Below are 27,001 nucleotides of genomic sequence, written 5' to 3'. Positions count from 1 at the left end.
ATGGAGACGTGAGTCCAGCTTCCTCAGCTGGTCTCATCAGCTGTTCTCATTTCCGCTAGGCTGAGTGGCGGCTTTGCTGGCGAGGAAAGGGCTCCCTCTGCTCTCTGCTCGCAAGCCCCACGCCTGGGCACGCTTGCACATGTGTCGGGGGAAGAGTTTGGGGAACTCTCTGCCTGTTTGCTTTGCCAAGGCCATTGAATTAAGCAGGCAATTTCCTCTCACTTTGTCTCTCTGTAAATTTCCCAACCATATGGTATGAGAAGAGCTCTTGGATTATAAATAAACAACACTGCTCATAAATCTCAGGGTTTTTGTTTTTCCTTCCAATGGGAATAGATAGATTTGTAACATCAGAAAAATGTGTTGAGGAAGAAGATAATGTCTCCGTTTCCCTCTGTATATAAATATTTTCTCCCCATTTCTCCTATGCAGGCTTATTTTACTGAGTCCTCTCTCTGGCTGAGTTCCATTTATCTTTTGTCGCTGCCATTTTCCAAGCTGGAGGTAAACTGTTGCTTTAGGCGACGTGCGTGCAGCCACGTGGGGCTGGCCAGGTTGTGCTGGCCAGATGGCTGCGGTGTCTCTTTTCACCTATTGGAGATGCCAGTCCCCCTCTTTACGGGACACAAGCTTAATGGTCTTGTGGCAAAGGAAGGGAAGAGATAGAACAGGGCTAGCTCGGGCCTCACACGTGTTGGCTAGTTGAGAAGCTGCAGCTTGGCCACTCTGAAACTGCAGGCCTCTTAAAGGCATGAAGAATCATAACATCTTTTAGTGCATTTCTTTGCTCCCCTGCTGCTCAAGCTACAGTGACTCAGACAGGCAGGCCAGCCCCCAAGGACAGATGTCAGGGTAGCGTCCTGGGATTAAGGTGATTGCAGCAGGCAGCGGTACAGAAAAGGCATCACACAAAGCTCACGTGTGGGTTTGGTCTGAGGGGGAAGCCGAGTGTTGCTGAAGCTGAGCTGCTGGCCTAGAGTGGTACTGGGGTCCCTGTGGGAATGGGGCCGTGGAGACAGGGGGTGAGGGCAGACTGTGGCCCTCAGATCCTATCCACTCAATCTGTTTTGTGTCGTCTGTGTGCTAAAAGCAGCGCTCACGGTTTTCTAATATTTAAGAAGCAAAAGCAAATACAACATTCTGGCATCCTACAAGGAAGAGGGATTCAGAGTTCTGTGCCCACACATAAAGTTTTATTGAAACTGATCTGTGCTCATTTGTGCCTGTGACCGCTTCTGTCTGCAGTGGAAGAGTGGAACAGCTCCATGAAGACTGAAGTACGTGGCCCTGCGCAGAGAGAGCGCACTTTCCCTGGCCAAGGGTGCCAGCAATTACGGTTGGCAGCATGGAGAGCAGATTTACAAGAGGCAGCAGGTTAAACGCAGACTCTGAACCCCGGGCTCACTTCTTGGGCACTGTCCATGCCGCTATGTGGTTGATTCGGGGTTGGTTAGCTCACTTATTCAGCCAACCTGAGGAAAACACCCATCTCCCAAGAACGCCAAAGCAAGGGCACCTTCAGCTGTGTTGGGTTTGTGGGCCAAGGAGTTTAGTCTTTCACAGCTTGCCCAAGAGAGAAAGATTTGTAGCTTGATCATATTTCACTCCATCCGGGGTTCTTGTTCTCATGCAGAACAGAAAGAATTTACATGAAGGCCTTGAACAGACACCACCTCACCTGGTATTGCATCTTTTCCACCATGATCTCAATACATTCGTTTTGCTTCACCCAAGAAATGGCTATCTCAACATGGAGTGAGAGGCCCTGGACAGGCAGGGGGATATTTTTTGAGATGGGGAAGCATGTAACGTTGCAACATGTACCAGTCACTACAACCATTTTACTAAAATCTAGGCAATTCATAGATTTTTTTGTATTTACAAAGCTGCATTAAATTCCAGGATTTTAATTTCTTGGGTACTGTCCCCTAGAACCCACATCATCACTCTCCTACCTATTTGGTAGTTTGGAAACTATGGGCTGATAAGCGTAATTTCGGGGTTCAGTGAAGGACGCTCGAGAAGCCTCCTTTTCCTCTTGCAATGCCATCTCCCTTGCAGGTGCAGGCGAAGCGGGCATTGGCTGGTCCTCGAAGTGAGCCACTCTGAGCAAGTCCTGTGCTAGGCCCTGTGAGCTGGGCTGGCCGCCTGGGAGTGGCCGCCCCTTGCCTGTAGCCAGCCTTGGGCAACATGCACATAGGTGTGCACAGCCCATTCTGACTTTTCACACCCAATTTGTCCAGCTTGAGTCACTGCTCAGGGAGGAGGCAGAAAGCAGAGGGTGAAAGCTGGGTCTGCACTGGTGCCCGCAGCACTATTATGCATGAGGTGGATGGTGGTGGTTTCCGTGGCTGCTGCCCATCTCTTGGACCCATTGAAGTGTTCTCTGGGAGCCAGTGTGGCATCCAGAGAAGGACTTATGTTCTGACGTCAGATCAATCTGGATTCATATAGCCACTTTGAGCACGTGAACTTGACTAAGTCACACGGGCCTCTGATCCTAGTTTTAATTTTCTCCTCTTAAACACGTACATACATACATAACTTGACTGTTTTAATCATTTTCAGGGTGTAATTCGGTGGCATCAAGTAACTGGTCAAACAGTTCTCGTATCGTTCTCCATGCCCCTCCTTTCCCCATGCAGCAGGTCAGCTGAAATCCCTCAGACGTATAGAGGGCAGAACCCAGGAGCCTGGATCTCTGAATTCTGTATAGAGTAGAGCCTCTACCTGCTCCTCATCCCCCTGCCGGTCCATTTCAAGTTAGAAAGTCAATAAGAAATACACGGACATACTGTTAAGTCCCTGAAATGCTGGTGGAACATTTCTATGTTCACTTTGTTCTCAAACCAGAGTGCTGTTTACTATTCCCAAGATATGCTTGTTTTTGTAGCATCTAGCCCAGTGCCCTTCACACCATAGGCACTCAATAAACATCTGTTGATTGATTTCTTGGTCAAAGAATGAAACAACAGCTTCCTATAAAATGTAGGCATGTTTTATGTTAGGCCTGATATTGCCAAAGAAATATGCATTTGGGTGTGATTCCCTACTACAGGATTTAGTACACAGTTCTAATAAAGAGAGTTCAGCTTAGCTGGAACATTAAAACAAACATTAGATTTATAACAGTGTTTCAGTCATCTTTCTGCCACATAAAAGGAAATGCCGAAGTGTAGAGGTGTTACGGCATCTTTGAAAATAGACTCCATCGAGGGGTGTGGGTTCCAGTCCAGGGTCTAGGAACCAGTGGTAAATGTCAGCAGCCTGGAGAAGCAGAGTGTCCATGCCAGATGTTCCCATCCTTGCTCAAATGCTTAAAATAGAAACAATCTCTCTTTACCCCATTTTTATAGTCTCACCTAACTCTTCTTTCATGCTTTTGCACTGCTGAAGAATTGCATGGCCAGCATTGAGCACCCAGAAAAAGACAACTACTTAGCTTTCTGCTGCTTACACGAAGCAGATCAGAAGATAAAGGGAAGTGAATTACACTCCAGGACAGATATCTTGTGGAGCAGAGAACTATAGTGGCCCAAGGTATTTGGAAATTTCATCTATCAAACACCAAACATCTTGATGTCTTCTTAATTCTAGCATTCATAATAATCACTGTTTCTTGAGAGATATGTGCTGAGACTTAGGATAGCGTTCCCTTTAGCCACCCATCAGCTGCTGCAAGAGAGGGGGGTGATCCTCAGAGGTCACTCTTTGCCACATCTGTGATAGCCAGTACCTGGCACGAATGGGGCCCTACAGCCTGGCCTCTTGCCGTGAAGAGGGTCAAGTGTGTGGCAAGACTTATGTACCAGAGTCCCCCTCCCCTAACCCTATCACCCCATGGCTCACGCTTCACCTGGAACCACATTCCTGCTCACCTGTTGTCCCTTTCTGTCTGGCCTCCCACTCTCTTATTATACTTGAGCCTAAGACTGGCCACTCAGTGGTTCTCAAGCTTCCAAATCCTAGATGTAGTTTCTGACTTTAGGGAACATGACCTAGTAGGATTTTCTTTCTTTTTGAAGTCTGCTTAGAATCTGCTCCAAAGATGTCGGCTCCACTCTTGTTTCTGCCAAAGGTGAATCTCTTCTCTTGGGCACTCAGGCTTGGGAACTTTAACTGTCTTCTCCATGCCCATCTGTGTCATACCCATGTCCACTATGCATATTCCATTTCTCCTCTGCGTCCCTCTTTCCTTTGCTATAATGTACTGTCATTAGGTTAGGGATAGATTCCTACCAAGTCTACCTACCTTTAGGAGAAGCTGCTTCCACAGCGCATACCTGGAGTATGTCACCAACCGATGAGCTTTGCAAACAGGCTTCGGTCATGTTCCTACACCATCCAATAAATGTTGGGGTCCCCATTGCTTCTAAGATAAAACCTAAGCTCTTAGCAAATATTAAAGACCCTCTACATCCTCTATTTTACTTATTTAATAGCTTTGCAGGGTCATCTCTCATTACCTCTGGATGTACTTGCCTGTTTCAGGTTTGAAGTCTTAGGGCATGCTCTTTGGCTTCTGTCGGATCCTGATATTCCACCTTTTCCTCCAGGTTCACCTCTTCCAAGAAGTCTTCCTTCCTGTTCTCTGAACTCCTCCAGCCCTAATAAATGTCACCGTCTTCATCATTCTCAGTGTCATTATCATTACTTTAACGATCACTATTTATTAAGAGCCGCGATAGGCTTGGTAAAGTGATAAAGGCTTTATATGCATCTCCAAATTGAGTTCTCAGTGAGTTATCAAACAGCTTTATGAGGTACTTAATTTTATCGATAAGAAAACTGGAATTCAAAGAGGTGAAGTTACCTGCGCATGGTCATACAGTAAGAGGTGTGGAGCCAGGCTTGACAGCACTCTGTTGCCAGACTCTTCCCACTCTGCTATCCTGCTGCATTTGGTATCCCTCTGCCTTCCCTCCATCCTCCCCTCCCTCCTCCCCTCCTCCTCTGCTTCATCCCCTCCTCTCCTCCCTTCCTCCCTCCCTTCCTTCTCCCTCCCTCCTTCTCCTCTCCCTCCCTTCCTCTTTCCTTATGAATAGGGATTGAGTGTCAGAGAGAGCACACTATGGACTTCATTGGGCCCCTGTACTCATGGACTTTCATCTGATTGCATCTTAAGTCCCTTCCTCATCACCACCCCCACCAAGCTTCTTCCTCTCCTGTGGTCTCTCCAGAGGACTAGATTAAAAATATCACTGATTTACGATGTGACTTCGCCCAGCCTTTCCTGGTGTTCCAAGCATTGGGTTGAAAATGGTGTGTCAGCTCTTGGAGTTTGGAATTGATGCATGCCCTACTTCTAAGCTATTTAATGAGATGGCATTCCCGCTCCAAGACCTGGGGTCTTTCAGATACCTCTCCTGAGAAGGTGAGCCAGAGGATACTGGACCTGTGGGGAGGTGAGCGCTCATCCTAGGGCCCTGGCCTGGCTCAGGCGGTTTTTGTAGCACATGCATAACCCTTGGTGATGAGAAAGTTGCATTCTTACAGAAGTGTATTTTGAAAGCAGCCAGAAGCTATTTGGAGCTTGGTCCGATGCAGGAGCTTAGAGATGCAGGTACTTTTGAGGTTATTGATTCCAGCCCTTTTGTTTGACAAAGAAAAAGAGTAATTAAACTTTGAAACATTGGCTTTTTTGTTTTGGTTGGAAACCAGGAGTGTCTGTAGCAAGATTTTGGAAACCCAATGGACCAGAACTTATAAGCTTGCTAATGCTGAAGCTTGAGCTGCTGGAGTCTCTCAGCAGCATCCCGGTACTGCCAGGCCTGGTATTTGTTAATGGGCTGAGAGACACTGTGTTCTCAACAGGCCGCTGGCTCCTCTGGCCCCTCCACTTGCCCAGTGAGCACTGTCTCTCTGGGGCAGCCAGCTCAGGGGAGGGGTGAGGTTTCAGAGGCTCAGACGGGCCTGGCCCAGAGGAATGTCTGGGTCGTGAGACTGGGCCCAGAGCCAAGGCACCTGCAGACATTCACAAGGGCTGACAGTGACGGTCTCTGGTGGAAGCTGCTGCCCTCTCCTCCCAGGGCTGCTCTGATGGTCCTACGGCACCCACATTCTGAAGGCCCCAGATCGAGGGCTCTGGGGCAAAATATCTTTGTGCCATAGATTTCTCAGACTTTAGGAAGTGCCTGTCTTCATTTCATGAAGTCATTTTTGTTTTTCAGAGAGAAAATAGGGCATTAGGGTAGAATGGCTCTAGGAAAGAAAGAGGACATCAAGGAACTAAGCTAGTTCTTGCACTGTGTTGTGTATAGATTTCTCCCTGGGTTCTCACGGCAGCCCTTCCTGTAGGCAGTGGTTTTGCCTCTATGAGAGCTGGGGAACTGAAGCCCCAAAAGGCAAGGCTAGTCAGTGGGAGGACACGAACTCCAGCCTAAATCTAAGTCCACACATCTCCTTTCTAGTGCCTGTGATGCCTCATGGTCGGGGAGCCTTCATAAGCCCTGAGTGGATGGGCCAGCGAAATCCCTCCCATGTGATGCTTTGTGAAACAGGTTCTCAGTTCCTAGTGCTCACCCAGAGCACCCAAGCACTGAAGCAGAGCACGTGGGATTTGGCATCAGCTGACCCGGCTCAAGTTCTAGCATTGGCATTTACTCAGTCACTTAACCTCTCTAAGACTCTTACTGCTTTTTCATGACAAAGATGAAATACCTAGGTCATTGGGTCACTGTGCAAATTAAGTGAAACATTTCAAGAGAAAATGTGTTGTATAAAGTGTTGTGCAAATGTAGTTACTTAATTCCATGGTGATTTCTTCCAAGAAATCAATTACTAAGTCCATTGTGCATCAAAGACCGGACTCCGGTCCTCAAGAAGCTTATCCATTGGGTGAAGCCACAGCCCTGGAAAATCAGAGGGCACAGACCTTAGGGTGCTGCAGTACTGTGAAAGCAGAAGAGATCCAGAGATGGGAGACTCCTGGAGGGCAGGGGTGAGCAGGCTTTCCACGGGAGGCTGGTGCTGAACTTTAAACCATTTGGTAAAGAGGAATGCTTGAAACAAGAGAAGAGTTACAGAAAACCGTAAGTTTTTCTTTCTTTCTTTTTATTTTTTTTTAAAGGCCTTTGTAAACTGCAGTCCTTGGCATCCTGCAGCAGGCATAAGGCAGCGAGCTGGAGGGATGTCTGGGGCCTTGGGGCACAGCACGGTCCTTTCGGGCAATCAGTGAAGTCAAAGCTGTTTGTTGACAATGAAACCCTTTTCATTTCTCATTTTCTTGTAAGCATACAGTATAGTTTTCTAGAAGCTATATGAAGTATGTGATGCAAGCTCAGATTAAGTGCAGAAATAATCAGAGAATCCAACTACCTTTCTTCCTTTAAGCCAGATAATAAAATCCTTTGCAGAAAAAAAAAATAACTTTTCTGTGAAATCATTTTTGTTTTGGAAACTATACCTGTTTCTCAAAAATAATATTATTTGTTATTATTGATAATATAAATAGATTAGGAAATACTGTAAAGCATCATGAAGTATAATTTTAAATAAATATTATTAAACATGTCAGTTAAATCATTTATGGTCCTCAGTAATATCTAAAAGTATGAAAGTTTAGAGCCACTGTCACAGACATGATATTAGGGTGTGAAGGCAGACACAGTTAAGGTCTCACATGGTTTCTGTTTTGGTGCTATGTTATACACCCAGCCCCCTGTGTCTGGAAGCTCCATAAGGCTCATGCTCAGTGCTTTTGACATTAATATTTCTGTAGAGTAGTTTATAACAGGAGCCTTAATGAAAGCTTTTATCCTTTCAACTGAAAACCACACATGAATCTACTGTTAACAAAGGTGCCGGTGAAGATTTACATACAAGAGTCATATGTAGTTATTTTATGCAAACCTTTGATCAGAAATGGGCCAGCCAAGAAGATAACTAAAGCAAGTGAAGTTAAAATGTTTGAGTTGGAGTGCTGTAAGGCTTCCAGTGGTCTTTGAAGAATATGTAGCAACATGGGACAGTGTTTAAACTATGACGCTAAGTAAAAAACAAAAAACAGCTAAACATGGCACCTAAAAGTACATAAAGGATGACCCCTAGTTTCTTAACATTTGCAAGTAAACAAATTAAAGGAAAAACACTGTGCTGTGTGGAGTGTTTTTGGTCTATGTGTTGTGTTGTATCTGTATTTCATGGCGACTTGCTCGTTTTTCTTTTCTGTATCTTCCATTTCTACCAGATGTTCACAGTACTTTCACACTAGGACAGACCTAAAGTGTGCCAGTCCTCTTACTGATGGCTATGGCCACCGTGTCCTGGTTAACGCCTGTCACCTGGGGCTCTGGGAGCTATCCTGTGATCTCACAGGCAGTTTTCTGTTGGCCACCGCGACAGTTTAAGGAATATGCTGTGACTTGAGGATAAGTGCAATTTCTAGCTAATTGCTTTTCTTTACTTAGCTTTTCAAAGGACAACTTAAAAAAATCTGGCATTGATTTCCATGCCCTGCAGCTCTGGTCTATTGTCTAGAAAGTTTGGAGCACAGAATGTGGGGTCTAGCAGGGCAACTGTTTAGATAATGTGAGACAGCACCAAACAGGGAACACAACAATCCGTTTATGACTTTTAAATAAGAGATAAATGAGAAGTTGGGTTCAGGGCCCCTGAGGAGATGGGTTAACTGCAGTATAAGAGCCTCAAGTAGCAACTCCAGCTCACACTTTGGCATTGGGGTGTCTTGGCTGGGTGGGGAGAGTCAGGGAGGAAGGCTTTAGTGCCACTAGAGGGCACATGGGTGTGGTTATAGTCTGTCCCAGCAGAGCTCTGTCACCATCCAAATGGTAACTGTCTCCATCTGACTACTTATGGCCCTGGAACACATTTCAGTTCAAGTATCGACTCTGCCTGGGATTGTTCAGTGTGCTTTAGGAGTTCAAGGGGACATCCAGGTGATCCCATGACCTCAGAGAACTGATTCTGTCTGGAGAGTGAAGCCTCACGCACAGCTGTTCAATATGACATCAAATGCCAGCAGGAAAGAAGGGACTTGTGTCAGGGAATGGGTGGCCCCTGGCTGAGCGCTGGGAGACCAGAGGGAGTGAGACGTCATGGCCCAGGATGGCAGCAAGAGGGCGCTGTCTTCTGGGGCAGGCTGCTGGGGGCGGGGAGGTGAATTCATAAAATAAACTAGAGGGGACTAAAATTAAAGGGGGCTCCCTTTAATTCAGAAAATAATTACTGCATCAAGCGTCTCCCGTGTACAAAGCATTGTACTTCTCCCTCAGAGGAAAAATGTTTACAAATGAAAGGGATGCAGAATTTAGCCTCTCTAGGGTCGCGATGTGATCCAGAGGCTCTCAAGTACTCACATTTCTCCATGAGGCAGCAACCTCACATTTCATCCTGGGTGTTTCTGGATGTGAAGCAACAGACATCATTGTACAGATGTCACAGGGACCCAACCAGCTGCATGCAATTTGAAAGGGAAATGGTAAATATCTACTCCCTGGGTGGAGATGTCTTGCTTAAACTTCCAGAACCTTCTAGCTCATGCCTCATTATTTTTTTCTCCTGGAAAACTTAGTGAAAAAAATGGAATCTGTTTCTCTAGACTTTAATTTGCAAGTGTTGACCCCGGCTGAGGCTATCTCTGATTATGCTTGGGGTCCTCCATTGTCTGCATTCCCTGGTAGTTTTCCTCCAAGGTGGGAGGAGATGGAATTAGCATGTCCGCTGCCGGCTGTGCAGCTGTTACTCAGCTTGTTTGTCCAGAAAGGTATGGGACAGCTTCTCCTTCAGTGATTGCATTATTGATCCATCACAGGGTCTTCTAACAACAGACAGTGAAGTGAACTCTTTGGTATTGGGGCTAGTTAAGCTTCACAATAATCCTATGAAAGCAATGTTTATATTCCCATCGAGCAGATATAAAACATGAGACTTATGTAACTAGCCTGAGGTTTCACAAGCTTGGCTTTGAAACCAAATCTGCTTGACTCTGGAATGAATCCTCTTATGTTTATGTTGGACTGCCTTCTTGAATGAAAATGCTCTTCTGTGATAGTTTCTATACAGATGTGTTAATTTACTGATTTGCATAATAACTGCTCAGGAACAAATCACTTTATTGCTATTATTTTGAACTGCGGGACTGGTACATGGATTTGTTTTTAACACACTGTAACATTACAAATAAAGTCAAGTCTCTATGCCTGCCCCCTCCCCCATTGCAACCCTTATCTAGGTTGTCTTCTATTACCAGTTATTCCTGTTTGCCTCTAGAATTTGTTGAATGCAATTAAGAAGGCAGTTATAAGCCTAACAGATATAAATTGTTTATTTTGTCTGGGTACAGGGTGTATTTAATATATTATTTTTCCAGTAGTCTTTTTCATTAGGTAATATGTCTTAGGGACTTTTCCTAAGGTCAACAACCTTGATATTTACCTTTTTTAATGGAATAGAGATAATTTGTGTGCATGTCTGTGTAAAATACATTATATTTTATTCAGCTTTTCCTTAATGATTCCCATTCCGTTATGTTCCTGTGAACAAAAGGGCAGTGAGTTAGGGGATGTGACACATTTTTGGAGGTGGTCTTCTGCTCTTTTTTTCTCTGGAGGACTCCTTTTCCCTCATCTGTATGATAGGTGAGGGAGAGGGGGAGAAGGAAAGAGGGGGAGAGGGGTGAAGAAAAGCAAGCCTTTTGATGGAAAGGGTTGAGATCTTTTGGCATTTTAAGTCCTCAGAATTGCAAGCCAACAACCCTGTAACTGAGATTCTTGAGTGACAGCTGACACGTTCACACAGTGAGAAAGAGATCAAGGATCTGGACTTTGGCCAACCCTGTGGCCCGGACTTCCCTCCTCCCAGATCAGTGATGGGCTGGTGCTGCTGTTGAGGCTACATTTTATCTGCTACAAACCATGCATTCTGCATGCTCTGGTCTCCAGAGTCAGCTAACCTCCAATTTCCTGCACTTGGAACCTGGTGATGGCTCTCTTTCAAAACGCTGGGACAGGAGGACATAGAGACGGATTCATTATCCTGTGCCTCTCTTTGTGTGACCAGAAAATGCAGCTGAAGAGTCAGATAACAGGAAGAGGTTCCTAAGAGCTCTGTGGGCTCCTGCCTTGGCAGCAGCCTGCCTGTGGTTTTTAAGCAGAGGGTGGGACCGATATGCACTCAGAGAATGAAGCGATTTAAATCACTTGCTTCTGGCTTGAGGTCTGGTATTAGTTATCTGGCTGGTTGTTTGTGGTCAGGCTGGGCTTCTGCCATTGCAGATACAAATTAATGTGGCTTTGGGCACTGGCCCCAAGATGAGGGGTGGAACAGGCCAGAGGGGCCGTCAATGGTTTTCCCATTTTGATCATAAAGACTCTCTGGGCAGCTGTTGGTCTGGAGCTGAGCTGTGCAAACTCTTGACCCTGACCTTGGATGGGCTGTGGCTCACCACACACCAGCGCTCCTAATTGCCTCTGGGCTTTGATTGTTGACTCTCCTCAGTGTTTTTCAGTGGAACATACTGGGCAGGGGTGGCTGTGGGTGTGTCCCCAGATCTGACATTGTGAAGTGTGGCGTGCTTGTGGGGAACCCAGACAGCTGTGCCATCTTGTATTTGGCAATAGTGGCCAATGGCCCTCCAGTGATTTACTGGAGACCCGTGTGTCTCATCAAGTATAAGGAGTAAAAATCAAGACAAATAAGCTGATAGCCCTTGAGGAAAATACAGTCTGGGGTATTCATGAAAATGAAGGCCACAAGCATCTGTGGCTCAAGTGCTTTATGACACGTGGGGCGGGGGGGGGGTGTCACTGCTGGGATTCATGGAGTCTGTGCAGCAACACAGGCCTCTTGTCGGGGTGGAGGTTCTGGGGAAATGAAGGACTCACAGTCCTGCTTGAGTCCAGTTATCTTTGCTCTACTCCCATTTTCCCGTTCTGTTCACTCACAGCGGGGCTCTACAGGGTCAGAGATTCAAAAGGCCGTTCACATTTTTTTTAAAGACTTATTTATTTATGCATACAGAACTGGGGTACAGGCCAGAGGTGCAGGGGGTGGTGAGAGGATGCACCAGAGACAGAGTGGGGAGCAGAACAGTCAGATCGAGGAAGCACACTGCTGAGGGGAGCAGCGGGCGGGTCAGGAGAGGTCTGCCACGCCATGTGGGTCACGTCCGTAGTTGGGGATTGAACTCATGCTGAAGTGGCTTTAGCGTCTCAGTGCTGTGCTTTAACCTGTTGCACCATCAGAGAGGGCCCCACTTTTTTCTTTTAAAGATTTATTTAATTTGTGCATACAGAACTGGGGTACAGGCGAGAGGCTTCACCATAGACAGACTGGGGAGCAGAACAGTCAGATCGAGGAAGCACACTGCTGAGGGGAGCAGCGGGCGGGTCAGGAGAGGTCTGCCGCACCATGTGGTCACCTCTGGGGCAGGCAGGAATCAAATTCATGTGGAAGTGACTTTAGCTTCTCAGTGCTGTGCTTTAACCCATTGCGCCATCCGGGAGGGCCCCACTTTTTTTTTTTTAAAGGAGCTTTTAGCAATTGCTATAAAGAGGAGCAGCACACAGGTATACGCAGCAAGCAGAGGGGAGCTCGCAAGTACCTGCGAGAGATGCACACAGATAATGTGGGCTGTAGTTGTGGGAAAGTCTCCCTGATGGAGCTGGTGTCCGAGTCAGCTGTGAGAAAAGCTGGGCCGCTGCCAGCCAGGGGTGCCTGGGGAGGGGCCGCGTCCAGACCTGAGTGCTGGGCCTCTTCCGGCCCCCTGACCGGATGTGACCATGTCTGGCAGGGAGAGTTAGGGCTCCCAAGAGCTGACCAGAGTATTGGGGAGTCGGCTTAGAGATGAGGGGAGCTGGGCATGGGCTAATGGCTCCATTTGCTAGAGAACTGGCCACTGAGCTTTGCCTTTTCTCCTCACAGGCAGCTTCAGGGCACACTGGAGGTGCTGTGCTGGCCTAGTTTGTGTTACAGTGCAGACTTGAATGGCTACTACAGAGATGAGCAAAACCTAAACTATTTACTCTCTTCCCTTTTTACCAAAAAAAAAAAAAAAATAGTTGTGAACTCAAGCTGAGCTGCTTATTAGTGCCCGGTGCACCGTGGATGCCATGATGGATAATAGAGAGAAGTATGTTAAGAAAGGAGGGAAGCAAAATCCCAGTGCTCGTGTTACAGGGTAGCCCGGAGTGGACTGGGCCGCCTGTCTGTGGGGCTGCACCCGCACGCTCACAATTCAGTTTACACTGCAGGCACACACAGAAGGGTCAATAACGGGTTTATTTACAAAAGGGGAAAGGAATAGGAAACAACCCAGGGAAAGAGCAGGATACAAAGTAACTGGAATACCGTACCGCTTGGCTGACTGAAAACACTGAGTCACCGGGTCAGAGAGCCGTTTCCTGAGCCAGAGAACGAGAGAATCAATCGGGCCCTATTTATCCCCCAAATGTCCCAGAATTCCTGCTAGCTCCACCCTCAGGTCCTTGTAGTTCTCTCCCTGGTACTGCTGGGAGTTGTAGTTTCCAATCACTGGAGGAGGGGATAGAGTCCAGAACGCTGGAGTAGGGGGTAGGGTCCACAGGACTCTGCAGCGTTCCTTTGGGATATCCTTTCCCTTAACACTCGCAGGAAAAGCAACTGTGGCCACTGTGCCCATATGCTAGTTTTGGGTGATAGGGCACCGGAGGGGGTCCATTCAGAAGAGGAGACTCATGGGTGAGTGAAGGAGAAGACTTGTTTTCCTAGTCCCTCAGTTTGCAGAATCAGGAGGATGGGTGGAGGAGGGGAGCCACGGAGCAGAGGTGGCGCTCAGCACTGCAAGCACCGGCTGGGTCGGGAGGGCACCCCCAGACCCACGGCACCTGCTGGCCTGAGCCCCTCGCTTCTGGCCAGGACAAGGCGCTGGGAGTGGGGCTGTAGAGCCTTGGCTCAGCTTTCCCGGGAAGCTGATTTGGCTGTGTTGGCTGAAAGCTTTACTTTTTTGTTTTTAACTTCTAAAGTAGCAGTCCATATGCTTGTTGCCATGGGCCTCTCCTCGAGAAGCTTCAGCAGAGGAGAGGGAGCTTGCAGGGGGAACACAAGTGTATTCACAGCTCAGCTCAGGAAATTGTCATTGAGAGCTCCCCCAGGGGGCAGGGGTTGGGTGGGTCCTCCTAGAATAGAAGGGTCCCTTAGGCCCGTCAGGATGGGATCAGAGTCCCTGAAAGCTGAAGCTGCCCAGAAGGTGTCAACCCTGACCCTCGGTCAGGGTGTCACCCTGCCTGCTGGTGCGGTCAGTAAAACACAAGGAGGACCCGGGGAGTGGGTGGGGCTGCCCCGGGGCCTATGGCAGCAGCAGGGACAGAGCTCCTGGTGCAGGAGGCAGGGCCCAGGACCCTGTGTTGGGGTAAGAGCCCTGGTGCCAGGAACAGGTGGGGCCAGGCCCCTGGGAATGAAGGCGGAGACATTTGCTGAGACTGGAGAGAGAGTGTCGTGTGTCCCTTTGGGGTGACAGCCTCCTTCCTTGGAGAAAACATTGCTGTTAACCTACGATATATAGGCTATGCCTAGAGTAGGAAGTAGTCATTCATTGTACTTGCCTTTATAGATACACAAGAAATCACATGTAGAGGTAGTCTTTGAGACGTTGCTTATAGAGGAAATGTTTTTACAATTAATTTTTAAAGGCCTCTCTTTTTTTTATTATGTCCATGAAATTTTCAATTTTTTTAAGATCTTTTTATTTATGTGTACAGAATTGGGGTACAGGCCAGAGGTGCAGAGGGTTAAGAGGATTCGCCAGAGGCAGAGTGGGGAGTAGAATAAGCAGATGTATTGAAATACACTGCTGAGGGGAGCAGTGATCAGGGGAGGGGAGGTCTGCCACGCCCTGTGGGTCAGCTCCCTGGTCAGGGATTGAACTCGTGCTGCAGTGGCTGCACAGCTTCATAAGCTGCGCTTTAACCCATTGCTCACCATGGGGGGCCTATTTTTTTTTAAGAGTCTTAAAGAATACTTTAATTTGCACTACTACACATATTTTTCTTTAAAATTAATCCCTCTTTGGACAAAAGTTAATATCCTATACTTCAAGGAGTTAAAATTTTCATGGCACTGTAAAATTATTACATTGCTTTTTTTTTGTTTATAATAATATAATAGTTTTTACATCCTTTTGTGCCTTTTCCCATCTCAGTTGTAATCCCTGTGGGCCTCCCATCACCAAATCACCCATGTGCCATCACCCCCCTCCCCACTGTTTTTGATCCCATTCCCCCTTCTACCCCTGTACAATGTCTCTGGTATATAGTTGTTCATTACCATTATTATTATTTTCTCCCCTGGTAGAGGGCCTATTCTTTTTATAATTAAATTTATTTTCTTACAGTATTGTTCAGATTCAGTGGGTGGTTTCACACATAGGTGGACTGACTATAGGAACCCAAAACAAAGGGTCAGAAAAAACTTGTAGTAGTAGGAAATTTTAAAAGATATTCATTGGTGGTTGAAAAAATAAAATGAAAACAGTAGTGGATGCATCGGGTAATAGGAGTGTCAGTGAGGTGTGCGACTCTGTTAAATCCCAGTATCTGAGCACTGGTCAAACGAGCCTACGGAGAACACATGTCTATGCGTGTTCTATGCCTGTCGGTGCAAAGATAAGGAAAGATGCCGCGTTGCTTATGAACAGAAATACTCCTTAAATCTAGCAGCAGACATGGGGTGATCATCCCATTGTGCTTTTCTATGTGCTGGAGATACGCATGAAAACAGACAAAAGAAACGAATGACACACACACGCGCGACGTGCACACATGCACACACACGGCAGAGGACTCACCTGCTGGGGCCGGAGGAGCGGGGCCGGGCACCAGGAGTGTGCGCTTCTCAGGACTCTCCTTCCAGGTTGGCCGTGAGTGCCAAGATGTCCGGCAGAGCTGCCCCCTCGGGTGTGATGGCTCCAGCTTACTCTCCGAATGGTGTCTGGAGCCTCGCAAGAGTGGGAGACTAGCTTTAACATCGGAGAGCGGTGCCTGCTTCCTTGCAGTGACCCCATCGGCAGACTCTGGAGTCACCAGGGGGATGAAAGTTTGCTTCTTTCTAGAAGTGGGTTCTGCAGCCCAGCTGTCTCTGGCAGCGAGGCCGAGGCATCTCTGACCGGTGTACTTCACCCTGGGCCAAGGGCCCACACAATCCTGAGCAGTGTCCATGCTGGGAAGGGCAAAGCCCAGGTTTCCCTGGCTCCTGGCTCCTGGCCCCTGGAGTGTGCCCTGGGTGAGACTTGTTTCCATCAGCCCGAATGAGCCCATACTATGGGCGCATGCAGGGCTGAGGCGTGGAGCACGCTTTGCTGGGAAGCCCCTATTCTCTGCAGCCACTTTTGCAAAACAGCAAAGGTGCCGGGAATCCGTTCGTGTGGCTGGTAGAAAGAGAGCCTGCCGGGTGCTAAGCGCACTCGCTTTGATGAGGGCTATTTGGATTCTGGAAGGAATTTGTTGTGACTCCAGTCATGCAGGGAGCCCTGAGAATTTAGCTCTTACCAGTGAGATGTTTGCTATATATAGTGTGAGGAAGAGTCACTGGTTGGGAAACAGCTTAGCACTTCGTTGGTGGGATAATAAAATGTAAGTTCCAGAAGCCATCTCATGCTTATCTGAGTTAAACCTCTGGTGTCCTTGATGGAATGAGGCTTGGCAAAGGTTCTTTTCTGGACTCAACTTTACTTAGGCTCCTCTGACCCTAGGCTGTGTCCTGGGGTCAATCTTCATGAGCCCAGTTTTGGCAAGAACTTCGGTGTAGGGAAGTGGCATGAAATTAGGCTTTTGTTTGCCCCCCATCCCCCACCAGCCGCTACAGCCTCCAGGTGTCCTTGCTTTCCGCCCAGGTTCGCTGCCCACCCGTGTTTGAACAGCGCTCCCATGTGTTGCTGCACAAAGCATGTGGGAGCGTGATCCTGGGGCTTGTAAGGACACCGGGGCAGAGAGGCGTGAGTGTGGGTCTCGCGGGCCTGTGGTCGTGAGCACCTGGGCATCCTTACCTTTAAGTAGAGACACCAGGGCCAGGTGATCTGTATTACAGGAACGTGAGAAGGAGATGGTGAGAGAGCGCGGCAGGGGTGGGGGGTAGTTGCTGCCAGCCCCCCAACCCCCCAGTCTGCTGGTGTTCCTGCCTCCGGTTCTCCACTTCAGCTTTAAAGGCACAGCACATCTATCTAGTGCGCCAAGGTCCTTTCTTTGTAACCCAAACCCATCATGAACCAGCCCCAGGCTGGCATGTACGTGGCCAGTCAGCTCAGCCAGAATCTCCCTTCCCCAGCATCTGCTCACCTTCAGTATCTGCCTCCCATCACAATGCAGGTGACACCTGATCGCCCCGGCCTGCCTTCAGCAAGAGCTGCACTCGGTTGGCCTAGCAGAGAACGGACCTAAGCCTCCCAGTCATGGCCTCAACCCCTCTCTGGCTATACATTCACGCTTTCCCTGGTTGAGTGGTTGAGTCCACTCTCTCCCCAATGCTGCACACCCCAAGCCCTTGGTCCCTGTAGCTAGAGTGATTGTCCTTTATAAAGTTGGCCTCACATTTCAACATGAGTCAGAGTGATTTTGCGTTAGCAGCTTGAGAGAATCACCTTTTTCTGGATAGCACTTTGAGTCCATTTCAGAGCCACTTCTCCAGTCTAACTCTCCAGATTCCAAGTTTAGTGTTTCTCCCCCAAACTATGCTGTTTTTATGTTTTCAAGAGCAAAAAATCAAGAAGGAATCTTTTCTCTGTTTTTGTTTTTTTGTTTTTTTTTCTTTTTTTTTTTTTCTGGATTAGTAAGACTATGTAACTGGCAGTGTCCGGAAAATGTGTTCTGCTTCCTCCTTTGCCTTGGAGAAGATGAGAAAGTTGAGGCCCCAGAAGGACTTGTACGTGGCCCTCCCACTGAGAGCTGCTGGTGTAGGATTGAAACAGGGATTTTGCTACACTCAGAGTTCATGTTCTCTCCTTGTTCTTCAAAGGTTCTTGTCCTTGAGGACTTACATTATGGTTGGGGAAATGGACACTTCCTGCTGAATGAATCATGTTACTGCTGAGGCGTTAACATGAGGCATGTACTATGAGCCTGGATGCAGAGTGGATGGAGGGGGCATTTGCTTGGGAGCAGAGGGGACATGATTGGCAAGAGGGCTGGAGAAGCCTTAACAGGTGCAGCCTGAGTTGGCATCGGACCATCTAATTGGTCATTTAACTTTAATGCCATCCTTCACTGGCAACAGAGGCTGCTAGATTATCCTAACCTGGGCCTCTTGTGCCAGCAGCATCCAAAGTGCCATGTGTGCTTGCAAGGGGTGGCTGTGTCAGGGGTCTTGTTGTCATTAGACATGAATAGTTGGTCAAGAACGTGTATGTTTGGATGAGCTCATTCATTCATTCATTATCACAAATAAAGACAAACTAAAACAATACAGAAGTCAGTACATTCAGTACTTAATTTGTGCCAGTCTGGCTTTAAGACAACAGGGCTGTTATAAGACATGGTTCTTGTCCTCAGGGAGTTATAGTCAAGAGAGTTTCCAGAATAAACCCAGTGTGAGCCCAGTGAGAGGATTAGTGCTAACAGAGAAATATGACAAGGTAGTATGAGTCCAGAAACGAAACTGTGATGAATTTTCTAGGTGAATGTTGGAAGAAGGGTGATTTGCAATTGAAAGTGGAAGATAAATTTACCAGTTAGTGAAAAGAGTGGCTGGACAGTTCAGGGGATGAGATGTGTGGAAAGGGCAGTGGAAGGGAGCCGTTCATGATGCTTGGCGAGCCAGGAGCCAAGGAGCCAAGGATCAACTGGAAATGAGCCTAGTAAAAGAAGATTGAAACTGGTTTTCACAAGAGTAGGTTTGTAAGATGTGTAGGCCATCAGTAAATGCCAGCAGGAATGGACAGACCTGGGCGGTGGTGTCTCACCTGATAGCAGACAGCATGGGGGAAAGTGGGAGGGTGAGGGGGGGAAGAAGAACATCTAATGGGGGGAACTGTTGCAACAATGATAATTCAGGAGCTGGAACACTGGAGTCAGAGTAGACTAGAAGATAGAATCATGAATACTTGGATACTGAGCTGGGCTGGAGAGATTAAGACAGAGGAAGATTGAGAGTAATTCCTAGTGCCCAAGGTGGACCGGAGATGAAGACAAGATGTCAGTTTTGAGGGATGGAGTATTGAAGTGAGCTTAGCTGATGTCCACATCGGGCCAGGGAGGAATCAGAAATCCTGACCTTGTTCAGGAGATGTGCTGAGTGTCCATGATCCAGAATGCACTGTTGGAAAAGAAGTGAATGCCCATTTTTTAAATTATTATTATTATTTTTAACATTTCAGTATGTCTACTATGTTAGGTTTTCTATATGTGCTGTTTTATTTTTGCACCTTCACAAATGCCTTGTGAGATTAAAGTATCCTCTTTGTTCAGATGAAAACCTGAGATTCCAGCAAGTTAAATAACTTGCAATTGGCCTTTCTAGTAGAGAGCTGATGATTTGGATCGAAATAGATTTTGCTATAGCCAAAGTGTTTGTGCTTTTCTCACTGTAATGTTCTCCCAAGTTCTTTGTCCTTGAGGACTTACATTTATGGTTGGGAAAAATGAAAATGAATCTTGTTACTGCTGAGGGATTAACACGAGATGTGTATCGTTTGCCTTGGTGCAGAGTGGAAGGGAGGGGATGTTTGGTCAGGAGCAGGGGGACATGAGTGGTTATTGGCAAGATGGCTAGAGGGTTGGAAAGCCTCAGAGATGAGGAGACATGGAATTTACCAGATTGGATGAGTTTAGTAATTTTTCTTAAAGTTTCTCCCATAGTTTGTCTACCAAACTTGTGAAATGATGCTGTGGGCTGCGGCAGGAGCAGATTAGTGTTAGAAGGTGAGTGAAGGAACAAGGAAAAGACAGAGGTAATTAGTAGTGGAGGCACAGAGCCAGAGGCAGGAACTGAGATCCAAAGCAGAATGCAGGCAGCTGTGAGGCCAGTGGGCTGTGGGGAAATGCTTGGCCTCTGTGACTTTCCCAGGTTGAGTAAGCATTGTGATTCATGCCAAGGAAGGTCCCAGAAGAAAGAGGATGAGAATGTATTGACACTGGGAATTTGAAAAGGAGATATGTGGGGTGGATGTGGGGGAACCAGATTGGCTGGTGAGCCTCACTGTCCAGCACCCGTTCTCCCTGCCCCCCTGGCAGGGCATGGTGGGAGGGCTGTGGGTTGGCCTTTGTTTCTCTGAGCTCTGACTTGCAGTTTTGGTACAAGGTCAGAACCCTGGAAAGTAGGCCCAAAGGAGAGCAGGTAGCCAGCAGGAAAATTGAAATGATGAACTATTGGCAGTAGCTCAATGTCGTTGGCTTTTCATGCTAACACACACTGATCCTATAAAATCTTCAGACCCATCGCCTGGTGCAGCCTGACTTGGTATTGGACTCCACAAACTTTGGTCTCCTACATCCTGCCCCTCTGAGGGTTCAGTAGAGGGGGGTGAAGGTGGTTGCACCCCATTGACCTCAGTGAAGGTTCATCTGGCCTCTCTCCCTGTGGCCTCCCTGGCACAGCTCCCTATGCATGGTCACCCTAGCCTGGGCCTCTCAGTCCACACAGGGAACCTAGGCTGAGCAAGTGCCCCAAGGCAGGCCAGCTCCAGCAGCTCTTTTCTCTGTATAGCCGCACAAAGTTCAGAAAAATAGGTCTCTGAGAAAAGCCAGGAGCAAAGGGAAGGGCCTCGGTAGAATGGAGACGTCTTAGCCTAATTGTGCTCCTCCAGTTAAAGGGGCCTTTGTCTCTGAAGAACACTTTTAAGAACTCATGTGTTATGGGAACAAAGGGGCAGGGCCAGGGAGAACCTGACTCCCCTTTAAACACAATCCCCTCCTCGGTAAAACAATCTCCCTTTCTTTCTCTTCCCTGCAGATCAACAGATTATGGCACCACCTATGAAAAGCTGAATGACAAAGTGGGTCTGAAGACTGTCCTCAGTTACCTGTATGTTAACCCCACCAACAAAAGGAAGGTAAGAAGAGGGCCTGTGGCCCTGCACCGTCCCCACATGGGAGCAGGGCTGACTAGCCCAGGAGTTAAGGCAAAACCAGAAGCAATGGAAATGCTGTGGAAGGCCTGTGTATATGCCAAGAACACCAGTCATTCAAATCTAACAGCAGCCTTGTTAGGTCACAGCCTGAATCAGGTAGCAACAGTGAAATTGAATGACTGGTGTCTCTGAGCCTAGGAGGGCTAAGTGCTTTGAGCACTTAGCGCGTTTATTCTCACCGTGAGTCTGTGGGGTAGGAATTACTATTATCCCCATTTTACAGAGGAGTAAGGTGAAATTCAGAGAGGTTATAAAATCTTTTGGGATCAGCTAGTGGCCAGTGACATACCTGGGATTGGAGTAGAGGCCGGTTGGCTCCTAAGTTGAGTTCTTCTATAGCTTTGGGATTGCTGGTCTACCTGCAAGGAGCTCCTCATAATTAGGGAGTTCAAGGGATGGTTAGGCAGCCTCTGAATTCTTCAAGTTGACTGAGAACTGCCTCTGAAGTGTGAGAGAATGGCTCTGGTTCCAGTGATTTCTATGCTTCTGTCCTCTTCTTGACCGAACAGCCAGACAGTGGGAAGGAATTGTGGAAGGTCAGATCTGGGTCATGGAGAAGGCTGGATACCATGGAAAGACACCTGGCTTTAGAAAATGCATGCTGTGCAATGGGACAGGGTGATCTTTCCCCTGCTGGAAGCCTGGCCTGGTAAACAAATTGGGGGAGAAAGGACCATTTTCATGTTTTAGGACTTAAAGTTGTCCTGATAGGCTCTCCTCTGGCTGTCTAATTGGCCTTCTCCGAGGGTTTTGTTTCTTCAGCAAAGTGGGCTCAAGAGTTTCAGCTCATTCTGCAGATGTCTGTGACCTCTCACTCCTACTTGGGGGACCCAGGCTGTGACTTGGTGTGCTATTGTTGACGTTACTCCAAGCAGAGCAGTTTTGACCCAAACTCTTAATATCATAACTCACAGCCCCACCTCTTCTCCTCACTTGTACCTACAGGGTCTCTAAATATCCCCAGCAAGGGAAGAAACAGAATTAGGGTCTCCTGCTTCATTATTGGTGATCAGTTTCAGCCAGTTCCAGGGGTCCCCCAACCAGAGACCATGGCCACTAGCCCAGTGCCCAAACCCTTGTTATCAGGACAATTTAGTCATCTGTTACTGTTTCTAGCTGAGTATGTCTCTCACCTTTGCCACAAAAAGTTGCCAAACTCATAGTTTTTCAACATTGTTATTTGATTCATTGAATGCTAGCACTGAAGATCTAGATTCACCTATGCAGGCATCTATGAATAGTCCTTGAACTGCAAATATTTTTATAAATATGGTTAAGGTTCTAGATCACTTTTCTGGAAGTATGCATCTGCACACAAAGATGTGAAAACTATTTTTAGGGATTTGTGAACATCTTGAATCCCAGCCCCAGACCCAAGATGTCCGTGAAGGTTGAGAATCTGTCATCTCTATTGTTAATCTCACTTCTCCGATGAGAGAGCTGAAGTCACAAAGCCCAACATGGCGGGTCAAACAAGGAGCCCACGCAGCGCTAGGACACTGTTCTCAGTCCAGATCTCGTTGCCTCCAAGCATGCTTTGCACCTCTTTTTCCCAGGCAATCATAGTCTTTGGTTTCAAAATAGAAGGTCTCATTCCTTAAAGCAGTTGCTTCACACCTTGAATTAAAACATGGTGCTATGTCTAGGCCGGACACGTGACCAAGCTTTTCTTTTGTTTTTGAACACCCGGGCTTATTTTCTCTGCTACCAAAGCCCTGGTAATCTTCCCCATAGCCCATTGCCACTTAGCAAAAGGGAAGCCTTTTGTCTGTCTTCTCTGAGGAACTGCACAGGACGGCTGACTCCCACCCCGAGGCACTTCCAGGGAGGGAGCTAAGCCACAGATGTGCTCTCTCGGCTAAGATTGGGGGCAGCAAATGAAAACAGTGCTGCCATGGGTTTATTCTTCTTGAATAGAGCAACAGAAGTTAATTTCATCAGGAGATGGAGTGATCCTGAAATGCTTTTTGAATCACTCAAGGAAAGATGAAATTAGATCCTGCTCCATCTTATTGTTAAGTGTGTCTGTGTCCTGCGCCTTCAGATACTGCTGACACGCCCAGATGTGTGTGATGATTTTTCTCTTAACCAAACATTGTTGAGTGGAGCCGGCCTTCCCAGCCATGCAGGGAAAATGACACCGGTGAAAACACTTTTTGTTTCTTTGTCAGTCTAGTGCGTTTGGTCATTAGCACCCTGTAATGCAACATGTTTTCAAAGTTTCCTCCTTAAATATGCCTTGAAATTCAAACCTGTGGCCAGGGGAATTCTCATCTCAGTTTGCATTAGGCAAGGTTCCTTTGATTTCCTCATCTCCCAAATTATCTGTCACTCCCCATGTCCCTCGACTAGCTAACATCAGTAGTCATCAGTCTAGTTTTCTGTTTGTCTTTTGAGGCCTTCACTTTTTACTTGATGAGATATTTATTTAACAGATGGCTACCGTTTTCCTTAGAGGCTATGAACACATCAGGGGGACCTGTTGGCCCTGGTAAAACAGTAAACTGGGCTTGTAATTTTATAGGTGTTCCTCAAGCTAATTGTTGATTTTCTAATACTTTTTGGCAATGTAAAATCTTCAGGTAAAGATTGCTAATAAATCATTAGATTTAAAACGGAAGTGTTTGCATGTGCCCAGTGTGGTAGCAGTAAAATCTTAATGAGCATTATTTGATGAGCTACGTACTAAGTTTACCTTTAGGGACTTTGATCTCCTGTCCTCCCAGTTACTTTAGGAAGCAAGCAAGACCAGAGAGAAGCTCCATGTCAATCACCCGGACTCGTGGGAGTGTCTTTTACATAGCCTGTGACCTAGGGCCCCAATTCCCTGCCTACATGAGAATACTATTATGAAATACTGGTGGCTGCTCCAGTTGAAGTTGTTCGAGACCACTGTGTGGTGGCAGGCGTTGTTGCAATGACACTGACCTGCCTTGCTGCGTGTTGCTGCAATGACACTGACCTGCCTGGCTGCGTGTACTTGCGTTCTGTCCCCCTTATTGTTTGCCTTTCTTTGGACATGGACCATTCGGCTCACTGCTTGGGTGGTGCCTGAGCTGGTGCGTTGAAGATGCAGTGGTAGTTCTGAAAGCAGGTGTGTATGAAGTTTGCTCCCGGGGTAGGGTCCTAGTTCCAGCACACAGCTATTCCTTCCCCTTATAAGCAATGAGTGTCCTGGGTCCCTCGATCTCATTACTGCCCCTGACTCTTGTCCTCAGACCCAAGCAGATCAACCTGAGCTGTGTTTTGTCCAGCCAGACTGAAGCTTTTGTGGCTCACAGTAGATAAAATGTTTGGGCCATCCAGGTGTCTTTGGAAATAGACCTTTGAGCAGGTAGGGGGATACAGACAGGTTGGGGTTCAAGGGTGGCTACAGATTTGTTTTACAAATTTATTTTTTTATGTATACATGAACTGGGGTGCAGGCCAGAGGTGCAGGGGCAGTGAGAGGATTCACCAGAGACAGAATGGAGAGCAGAACAGGTAGATCCACTGAAATATACCACTGAGGGGAGCAGCGGGTAAGATAGGAGAGGTCTGCTGCACCATGTGGGTCAGCTACCTGCCCGAGGAAAGAACTCCTGCAGTGGCTGATGATAGCTTGATAGTGCTAAGACTTAGTCTCCTTATGCCACCAAAGAGGCCCTCGGTGTGGCTACAGATTTTTAAGACAGTGCTTTGGACGCGGCAGAGAGCATAGGAGGGTCTGCTTGCTGGAGAGTGTGACCAGTTTGCTGCAGGGTAGGGGTCTCTGTGGAAGGACTGGGAGGAATGGCACCGATTGGATAATGGCCTCTTTTTTTGAGCACCTAAGAAGTCTGGTCACCAGGCTTCATCCCCTGAGCCTGGTAGTTCACTCCCATGGGACGGGGGAGGAAACAAGCTCAGGCAGGTAAGTCATTTGGTTGTTGCAAAGGGGCTGGCGAAAGGGGCCTAGGAAGGCCACCCCAGCCTCTGCCCATGCTGGCATGCCGGGTGCTCTGACCTACTGCCTGCCACAGAGGAAGCCCAAGCCGCTGCTCTAGAAGCAGCAATTCTCTGTTCAGGTTTCCTGCCCATTCGCGTTAAGAGGATTAGCAGTTTCTTAAAAGAGGAGGAGAGTGCTAGAGTCTCCTCCTAATTAATTTACCAGTGAGAAGGATAATTGCTTCCAGGCGATCCTGCAGGAATACAGTAGGAAGGGCCAGATTTCTCTGTGGGGCAAGATACCTGTCAAGCTGTTACAGAGCCTCGGAGTGCGTGGGGTGATGGCTATTCCTGTGTCTGTCTCTTAATGTAACAGATAGCTCCGGCTCTGTGGGACACCCACAAACCTCTTCAGAATACCCAGTGCAGAATTTTAAAATATTAGACTTCTACTTTCCCTCACGATGTCTCGCATGATTCCTAGAAGGATAGGAAAAGTGAACTCCGAGGTGGAACACTTTCTATTCATAGATATAAATTCTCTTACACTAAAGCAAAGCAAAACCAGAAAATGTGAACAGATAATTTTAGGTTTTTCCAGTCGCCATGTGGATGTCTAACTCTGAACAGTCTTTTGGAGGGGAGGTTCATGCTTTCAAAAGCAGACAAGGACCTGGGAGGATACACAGAGGAAACAACTCTGTCCAGACCTGGGATACAGGGGCCAGGTGGTGATGCCAGTGAGTAGGGAGGATCAGGTGGGGCCCACAACAGCCCCTCTGGAAGGAGCTTCCCTGATCAGTTCCTGACAACTGCTGCTCTGTCAGCACAGGACCCAGGCTGTCATTGTCATTTTTGATTTTCTTTTTGATTTTCTTTTATTTTCTTGTATTTATTTATGCATATAGAACTAGGGTACAGGCCAGGGGTGCAGGGGCAGTGAGAGGATTCACCAGAAACAGAGTGTGGAGCGCAACAGGTAGATCTACTGAAATAGAGTCCTAGGCGAGCAGCAGGCAGGTCAGGAGAGGTCTGCCATGCCTTGGGTCACTTCCATGGCCAGAGATCAAATTTGGTGCTGAAGGGGTTACAGTGAGCGTCACAATGCTGTGCTTTAACCCATCGAGCCACAGGAAGGACCCCTTTTCTGATTTTCTTAGGAACTTTTTCTCTGTGTATTTTTGTATGAGACATCTGTATTTGGGGATGTTCCTGGTAGATTAGGCTGGGAGATGGGGTTCAGAGTGTGAGGACTGTCAAGCTGTCCCCAAACCTGCTTCAGTCCCTGGTAGCCAATTTGCATCATGTGTTTTATTCTGCACAGTAATTTGTCTCCGGTGAAACATTGGCATTTGCAAAGTGGGCTTCAGGGCCACAGGACATGTCTTAGTAAACACTCATGACCTTTACGCTCTGTGTGACACATAGCCAAGTTGAGCATGGTTTGTGAAGACTTCTCTTTACCCAAAGCCATCATGCATACACCCTGCCACGCAAAGGGCCCCTTCGTGTCCCTGTGGGCCAGGCTGCTGGAGTGGGAGGAGAGCAGACATCCTGCCTGCCCTGCCTGAGCCTTCTTGAATAAGTCACACCCCTCTCCAGCCCCCTCTCTCAACAGCTGCCATGTTTCTGTTTGTGTAATGGCGATATTGGGTTCTTACTTTGAGGTTTTCCCTAGCTGGTCTGGCTAGCCTCCTGGACGGCTGCATGGTAACACGATGGCCTGTGCCTTTTATTGTATTAGGGGTCTGTGGAAAGTGTGCTCCCAACTCTTGGTTCTATGGCCACGCATTGGCCAGCAAGGCTCTGCCATCCAGGCAAGCTTTCCTGAAGTTACAGTTTCTTGATCAGATACAGGGCTCCCCACTGGGTCTGCAGGTGAACTCAGAGAGGTGGCCTCTCCTTGGCCTGATTGAGCAGTTCCGTCAGCCTGTGGTCTATCCAGGTATCCCCGCCCTCCTCTCCTGTAGGCACGGGATCTGGAGACGCTCTCTGGATCTCTCCTAGGCCCAGGCATTACACCCACAGACCTCAGGCTGAGCA

The 27,001-nt window shown here is 47.6% G+C and overlaps 1 protein-coding gene across 1 annotated transcript in view; it reads left to right on the top strand.

Moving 5' to 3' along the window:
- SORCS3 (sortilin-related VPS10 domain containing receptor 3) overlaps positions 1-27,001 on the top strand; it is a 503,865-nt gene that overhangs the window by 205,659 nt on the left and 271,205 nt on the right. Inside the window, exon 3 of the mRNA XM_004680459.2 lies at positions 20,875-20,974. Coding sequence (XP_004680516.1) covers positions 20,875-20,974 — 100 coding nt within the window. The remainder of the gene's footprint in view (positions 1-20,874; positions 20,975-27,001) is intronic.

The sequence above is a fragment of the Condylura cristata genome, unplaced genomic scaffold (genome assembly GCF_000260355.1).
Source record: "Condylura cristata isolate star-nosed mole 26May11 unplaced genomic scaffold, ConCri1.0 scaffold00011, whole genome shotgun sequence".
Lineage (NCBI taxonomy): Eukaryota > Metazoa > Chordata > Mammalia > Eulipotyphla > Talpidae > Condylura > Condylura cristata.
The sequence above is the reverse complement of the archived record's forward strand: the minus strand, read 5'-3'. Positions and strand labels throughout refer to the sequence as shown.